Genomic DNA, 7,945 nt, shown 5'->3' with positions numbered 1-7,945 from the left:
TCATTAATATGCTGCTGTAAATCAGCATGTGTAGTGAAATGCAGAGAAGAGTGATGCATGCTGGGATGTGTGTTGTGTTTCAGAGATCAGTGTGTGTGTGTGGGGTGTGTGTGTGTGTGGGTGTGTGGGTGTGTGTTTCTTTCAATGCTCATTGTTACTGCATTGTGAAGCACGGCAAGTTGAAACAATGTTCTGTTGAGATTCATGTGGCACACAGTGTCACCATTTGAGGTATTTAGAAGTATTATGGATGCAGTAACTCTCATTTCTACTCTTTTTGTGGGTGCAACATATTTTATTCCCAGCAAAGGTAACAAGGATGTCATTAAGCATTAAGAGATCACACGACATGTCGTACATCTTCCCAGACTTTGTAGCATCATACATTCAGGCTATACACATATATATATATACATACATACATATACATACATATATACATATACATACATATATATATGAATGTACAAGTGTCATTTGCTAACTTCCGAGGTGGTTCTCCTGTTGGCTACAGGGTAAAATTAAGCAGTAGTTTATTTATTAGTATATATTAGCTTTGGTTGCGTGAACATAACCTCGCCTTTATTTTGAAAGCGTCCCCGGAGAACTTCCTGTCTTTTACCGTAAACCCGCTGGTGTTGACGCGGTAGAGGAGGATGGCTGGCTGCGCCTGAGCCTGTGCGCTCACTGAGAGAGGACAAGTCAACGCAAACAGAGGAAAGATAGAGTGTGTGTGAGAGAGAGACAGAGAGAGAGAGAGAGGAGACGAGCGGAGGAGAGGAGGGACAGGAGAACTTTTCCAGGAGGACAGACAGGAGGACAGACAGGAGGAAGACTTGACACATTTTCCCCGGAAGGTTTTCATCCGTAGGGAGCGAAGGAGGATATTTGGATCATGCCTGCCGAAGTCAAACAGGTTAGTGGAGCGGTGCGCACCGGTCTGCTCTCATCTTCATCTTCGTCATCTCTCACTCTTATCCGTCTCCTGCCATAATTACACATTCTTCATTTTCGGATTTAGATGCTCATGTGTTAAAATCACCTTCCGCGTCCTGCGTTCACCTACACACACGCTATACGTTCATAATCCGCGTCCTTCGGAAGGACAGTGTGTGCGTGTGTGTGCGTGCTTGTGTGCGTGCGTGCGTACGTGTGTGTCTGTGTGTCTGTGTGTAATCTGTGGTATGCATGTAAGTCATACACTTTGCCATCAGTTACAGTCGGAACTCGCTACTTACACCATTTCATGCTGTAAATAGTTGACCATGGGATATGTTTAGTGGTGCTACTGGTATTGGGATTGCTTTGCAGTAAATCAGTAAGGTGACTTATGACTTCTCTGACATATTGATGGGATCAGACGTGTCAGTACCATTTCCATACCTGCTGGATGGACAGATCGTGTTCCTCTCAAGGCCTGGCTGGACTCCGATCACAGGGGATGAGCAGTGGAGTGATGAAAGTTTGCTCCTGTGAGGCTCCAGAGGGACCAGAGTGCCGAGATTTATAGCTCGGAATCTGGTGCCAAATGTGTGAAAGGCACCAGGCATTAAACTCTTTTGTCTTTCTCTTGCACGGATACGGCAGGAATGTGCCTTTGTTAGCTCTGAGAATGCCTTATTCCATGATGGTCACGCCTGATTGGAAGCATCACGTCACAACACCTGGAATACCCTTCAAAATGTTTGAATATGTGCTGCGTCCAAACACTCAGGGAATTTCGGGGGCTCATTCTAACCCTGTGTAAATGTTGATCTACACTGCTCATTGTGTCTCTCGGGTTCAAACACAATATGGGTTTTTTCACATGAGTCTGGACTTGATTTATTTATTTATTTTTGCAATATCCGCCATCATTTTTCAGCAAGCTTGCCAAACTCTTTCACAACAAACAATGAAACAAACATAAAAGTTCAGATTTACTCTGTAATCCAAAGATTTTGTTGCTTGTTTTAGTTGTCTTGAGCTTCCCTGTCAATTTTCCGCAAATCCAGCTTTTCCTCATAAAGATCGAGTGAGCATTTCCAGGAAGTGTTACTGTTTGCATGCCGGACAGCAGTTTGGCTCGTGTCTGTGTTTCCGTTTTGAGTGTTAGTGGGGTAGAGTTTCCCATGTAGCGGTGCTGTTTTATGCAGTTATACAAACCTCCACTAGGGTTGTTGTCGGCCTCAAAGTGGAACAGATGGATTAGCTCCCGACTGTTGTGATTGTGTTTCAGTTTAGTTTGAACCACTTTTCTTCAGTTGTTTACAGTTTCGCCCATTCATTACTCATTCAATAATGTGCTCCTTTAGTTCTTTACCCTGTTAGCCACTTCTTCTGAATGTTGCTGTTGATCTGCACAGTTGTGATGTACTTTTCTGTTACCATGGCATCACTCAAAATGAGCATCTGTCTCCTCAGTGTGTCTACATAGAATTAGAAGAAATAAAGGAAATTGTGACGACTCAGCTTCCCCCCCCGTTGACCTTGGCAGCGCTCTGGTGCACTAAAAAAGAAGGCCAGCATCCAAAAAGAAAGAGAAACTGATTGAATAAGGTCAACTCCTCATCATCGCCACCCTCCTCCTCCAGGGGGTGGGGGGCGCAGAGTTCCAAACCTCTTGGCACACAAAAACATTCCGTCGGTTCTCTACGTTGCTCTGATAATAGTTTGCTAACGGTTGCCCGGATGGACGAGTGCCACCCGATAGCTGGAGAGCCAAAATGAGGAGCTGCTTTTCCTCTCACACGCCTTCTTCTATCCAGAGGCTCTGCTTCCAATCCAGGCCAGGAGATAGTCCGGCCATTTCCAAAGCGTTGGGTTGAAACGCGGCTTGCCACTCGAGATGCATCCCAAACAGGGGCGGGGAGGGGCAAATATGTGCCCCCCCCCTCCACTGTGCCCCCATGTCCCCGACCCCTGTACGACCGAGAACGTTGGCATATCTTAGAGTAGGCCAGCATCGTGGCGTGACCTTTTCAACTCAGCTGGACATTCCTTAGCTCGAGAGCACCTGCCCGGGCATAGCTGGAAGGGATGAGTGGGGGTCACCATGTGGTCATATATCCCAAACGTGGACAGTAAGCAGCGTCAGTGTCGTTGTTTATGTTGGGGTTTAATTCCCAGGCATCCCATAGTTCATCCGTTATTATCCACAGATGTGAATATGAGGGATGCCTGCTGACGAGCTGCTGTGGAGCTGCTGATTGGCTGCTACTACATCTTCATGCTGGTGCAGATCTCAGAGTAAACTTAAAGTATAACCACTTAGTTACTCTGGAAATCTGCATCAGAGCACAAATTTGCCTTTATGTGCTGACAATATGCTGCCAAAATATTGTGATATTCCGGACATATACATCTCATCTAGTTCACTGACGTTGTTTTTGGTATGTTGGAGCATTTAGCGGATATTTGGTGTCTTTGGCGATGCAGTCTACAGGCCTTTGAATTGAACACGACAAGAACGTCCTAGTCTACAAGTTTATTTAGTTACAAACATCTGGAAATGTGAACTAGCTGAGAGAATGTTGTGGAGATGTACATGCTGTATAGATTTTACAAGGCGTTAGTGGCATAACACAGATCTATTTGAGAATCCAGATACATCAACATGGATCCTACAGACTTGTAAGAGAGCCACAGACATCACCATGACAGTGACCTTGTACGGACAGAAACTTCACGAAATTCAGCTAGAATCACTGGAATTTCACCTTTAAAGTTTTAAATCCTCTGATTGAATTCCTTGCCTCAGGGAGAAATCAGATTTGTGGCATAGGAGAAATGAAAACTTTGTGAATAATCCAGTAGCCATCTTCTCACCAGGGTCTATCAAAAAACAGACTTTACTTTTCCTCTATCTGAATAACAAAATCTTTCATCAGGGGCTCTGCCAGAGACTGATGCTGCTTTCTGCCAGACTGCTGACAGCTCGCGGGGGCAAACCGGCGCTCCCGCGTCTCTCATGCCATTTGATTCCTTTAAATTTAACGCCGTCAAACATCTCAATGTCTTTTTCCGGGGGGGTGTTTTTGCCCACAATCCTTTTAAAGCGTGCTTGGCATCCTCAGCGGCTCATCCATTCTCTCTCTCGCTCTCTCTCTCTCTCTCTCTCTCTCTCTCTCTCTCTCTCTCCCTCTCATATTGCACCGATCAATATTTGAAGACATGTGGAGTGCGAGACAGGCAGCATTGTTTGGGAGAGCGGAGGGGTCATACGTGAAAAATGCCAGTGACCGGAAACATGCGAGTGGTCAATAGATTACTGAGATGGATCCATCAATGCAAATAGTCTCTTTGCTGGGGAGGGGGGCTGGAGAGCAGATCACATGTTCATGTGTGACTTGTGATAAAGTGTGTGTGCGTCCAGATGGTCCGGCCATCACACAGTCTGGACACCGGCTCCATTCTGGCCGTGTTTTCCATACCGTTCCCATGGCCACTGTTATCGTATGACCCGATGACACGACGCGGTTGGAAGTGTTACACTATCGATGTTACATGTTACATGCAACAGCCCCCGGCCATGCCCTGGCCTCCCACCCACCTGCTTATTCCTCTGGGTGCCTTTTTTAGTTGAGGGTAACCTGAACTGTGTTTACATGGAACCAGCTGACTCTGTGAGCCAGCAGTCGAGCTCGTAAAGCCAATGAAGAGAATTAGTCAAAGACATTGCAGAATTTGGAAATGTAACGTTTAATGTATGTTAGCAAAATATGTTGAGATGGGCTCATTCTGGAGAAGCAAAAGCCTGGAGCTGTGTAAGGCACCACAGGGATCATGGACGTTAGAGCGATGTGTTTTGAATATTGGGATCTTTGCTTTTATGTGTTGTGTTTTTGGTAAACAACGTACACAAACCCTGCCTGTCTCACAGTCTGACCGCCTGTGAGACCATTACGCCTCTAGCTTTTCATCATGGCGCTGATGGAATTAAAAAATGTGAGTGGTTGTAAATTAGAATGGTGGGGGAGGGGTGTGTGTATGTGCGTATGTGTGTGGAGATGGATGCTTTCATATTTCGCATGGAGAGAAGACAGCATTAATGAGATGGCGGCTTATTATCTCCACAGAGATGTTCTTATGACCTATTCAGCTTTTCAGCGTGCACATCGGCGTGCACGGCAAACTGCGTACAGTACAATTGCGTGTGTTCCTGCGTGCATGCTGTATACGTTACAGCAATGTGAGCAACATCCAATTAGTCCTTAATGGCAGCACGGCTGATTGATACCGTCGTTTCTTTGTGCCATCTGCCAAACATGGGAAACCCTCCCGAGTTGAGGTGTAGAAACTGAGTCAGCGTAATCCCTGCCTTCAGTGCGAACGCATGCACGAACGCACATGGAACGCGAGCGCACACACTCTCAAGCACTTGCCCAAGGACGTAAAGAAAACAATGAGAAACCCTGCTTATTTACTCAGTGTTTGTCTGCAGGCGAGGGGCCGATCTGTCTCTGTTTATCATACGGACGACAGGAAAACAGTGAATCCTTATGAAAGCCTTCCTGTCTGTCCCTCTAGAATACAAGAGCGACAGCTACTTTGCAATCATCGGGTAAATGAAAGGGTGACTAACTGCAGAGAACGTAGAGAAGACTCCACTCCGACCAGAGAGAAGAGCATGAATCATTGTGCTTTGACTGCACTTGTGCTTGAAGCCATCTTAAGGATATCATTATGGTTGCAGAGATATTTACATGATAATCATAGCCTAATGATGCCATGATTACATCATAGCATAGTTTGGTTATTACACAACTTGGCATTCTAATGAAAGAGACATAATCACCACAAATGTAAAGCTCTGTTGTGGTGATGAAGGTGTAAATGGATTTTGTGTTTTTCCAGTGCAGTTTGTGCGGTTCCCTGTTATCACTCCTGCTCTCTTTACTGGCTCTTAAGTGTTACCACTCAAATGCGAGTACACTGTAAGCACCACTGAGAGTCAGTCAGTACCACTGGGAGTATTCTTTCAAAACTTATACTGTAACAACGCACAGGATTTGTCCCTATCTGCAATCGCTACCTTAAAAGTGTGAAATGCTGCGTCTGGGTGTGCAGTGGCAGATTTTCGAGCTCACATGTTTTGTCATTGAGAGACTAAATCATAACTGGAGTACTATTGGGCCTTGGTCGAGCTATGCTCTGTGATAACCGCCCTTAGGTTTGTTTGTGCGTTTGCTTGTAGTTGCAGGTTTCACGGCTGCTGTTAACGTTGCAGCTGTGACAGTTTCTTGGATCCGTGGAAAGATGAGGACTGTGTTGATCCTCAAAGCCCTGATTAATGACACCGTGTGGCATGTGGCTAGCAGCCCCGCGTGTTTGCTTTGTATCATTGGCTCTAGCGCCTCGTGTAGTCCTGTTTTGCTTATATTTATGTCATAGCAGTGCAGCTGGCAAGGTGAGCGGTAATGTGTAGAGGAGCTGTGACTTAATCGGACCTTGATTAATGACCTAACTGTATTGTAAAGGCTGTCTCAGGAAAGTACAGTTCTTCTTCTTCTTGTTTGATTACCAAAATACAAATCAAATCAAATACAATTCAAATTCATCAGTATGTCACTTAAACATGTCATAGCATATTGTTTTAGGTCCTGTCTCTTGAACAGCTTGGTTCTGATTGGCCAGTTGCATTGGGCCTGAGCGACCACGCCTCATTTTTCGGCAGGGTGTTTAACCAGTTGTGTGGACTGGTACATTCACATACGCTACATGTAGAGTACCAATCAAAACAAAGCTTTCAGGGTAGGTCAAGACCTATTGGTTTGACCCAGTGGATGTGTTTCTGAAGTTTTGACACTTTCTTTCCTCCAATCCTTTAAATGTTCTCAATACTATTGTATTGTACTATTACAATATGACACCGTTAACATATAAACACAACAACTGATATAAAAACTCAGTGGAAGTTGGATTGTGAAATAATATTGAACTGTTTATTTTATTCCGATTTATTCTTTAAAAATATTAAATTTCAGCGCTTAGATATGTGTCATTTATCATGGAAGGATTGGACCACACAAGTAATTGGAAATATTAGTGGAGGTTCATGTCCCATCCTCCAGCACTGTACGGTCAAATTATACACGCTGCTGCGCCCCAGACGTTCAGGAGTTGTAGCCTTTGGTTCTGGGGCCCTTTCAAAAGAACTGGGGCTTCTTTGACAGTAATGTATAGTCCACGCAGGCCCCTCCCCCTCAGCCCTACAGCTGGGGACCTCTTAGAGGGGCCCTGAGGGGGAAGGTCAAAGTCCTCATAAAGCTTCTCTCAACCAGAAACTCAGGAACAAACGCCTCCCTGCTTTCTCACTTTAACTCCCTCCAGTGCCATCCAACATGGTACCAGGAGGTACGTGCGGCGCAGACATGGGGGTGGGGCGCACCAAGAGGCGGCTCGGGCTCCTCTCGCGTGTTTAGTCTGGAACTTTATTTGGAGGGATTAGCCCACTTCCTGCCTCTGGGCTGGCCGCTGGAATGGCGGGGATGCAGGGGGAGAGATCGATCCTCCATCACCAGACCATCTGTCTCATGTTGCCTTTTGGGATTAATGATTCCATCTGACAGCCCTTTAGCGCTGCTGTCAGATGACACGGACATGTGGCAGCATGAGGGCTTGTGAGCTGTCACAAGTAGTATCATTGTACACGTATCCTACCTCAATTTGAGTTGTTTTTACTTTGCTTTGCAATCGCACCAGCCATGGCTTCAAATTCGGAAGACATACTTGTTTTTCCTCCTGATATTTCACTTCTTATCTGAACATTGGCCGTTTTTGGCGCTTTGCCCTCAACGTCAAACCTTTTTGCGATGTGTGCAAGTGTTATGTGCAGACCACGCAGCACAGACAAACTATGGAAGCATAGAGTGCACGTAAGTCGTAATAATGATGAAGAAGCTTGGAAAAAGTATTCTGTGACATCTTTATATTTATTCACATACCTTTTTTCTCCTTATATGAA

At 45.3% G+C, this 7,945-nt stretch overlaps 1 protein-coding gene across 5 annotated transcripts in view; it reads left to right on the top strand.

Annotated features, from left to right (window-relative positions):
• The first annotated feature begins 665 nt into the window (after window positions 1-665).
• The window catches only part of arvcfb (ARVCF delta catenin family member b), an 89,321-nt gene continuing 82,041 nt past the window's right edge, over window positions 666-7,945 (top strand). For all 5 annotated transcript variants that reach the window (XM_076150740.1, XM_076150738.1, XM_076150739.1 and 2 more), the window contains exon 1: window positions 666-916. In XM_076150740.1, coding sequence (XP_076006855.1) covers window positions 896-916 — 21 coding nt within the window. In that variant the 5' untranslated portion in view covers window positions 666-895. The remainder of the gene's footprint in view (window positions 917-7,945) is intronic.

This window comes from Genypterus blacodes, unplaced genomic scaffold (assembly GCF_046128005.1).
Source record: "Genypterus blacodes isolate CSIRO-AG114 ecotype Tasmania unplaced genomic scaffold, CSIRO-AGI_Gbla_v1 ptg000053l_1, whole genome shotgun sequence".
Classification (NCBI taxonomy): Eukaryota; Metazoa; Chordata; class Actinopteri; order Ophidiiformes; family Ophidiidae; genus Genypterus; species Genypterus blacodes.
Note: the sequence above shows the minus strand (reverse complement) of the source record. Positions and strands in the feature narration are given on the sequence as shown.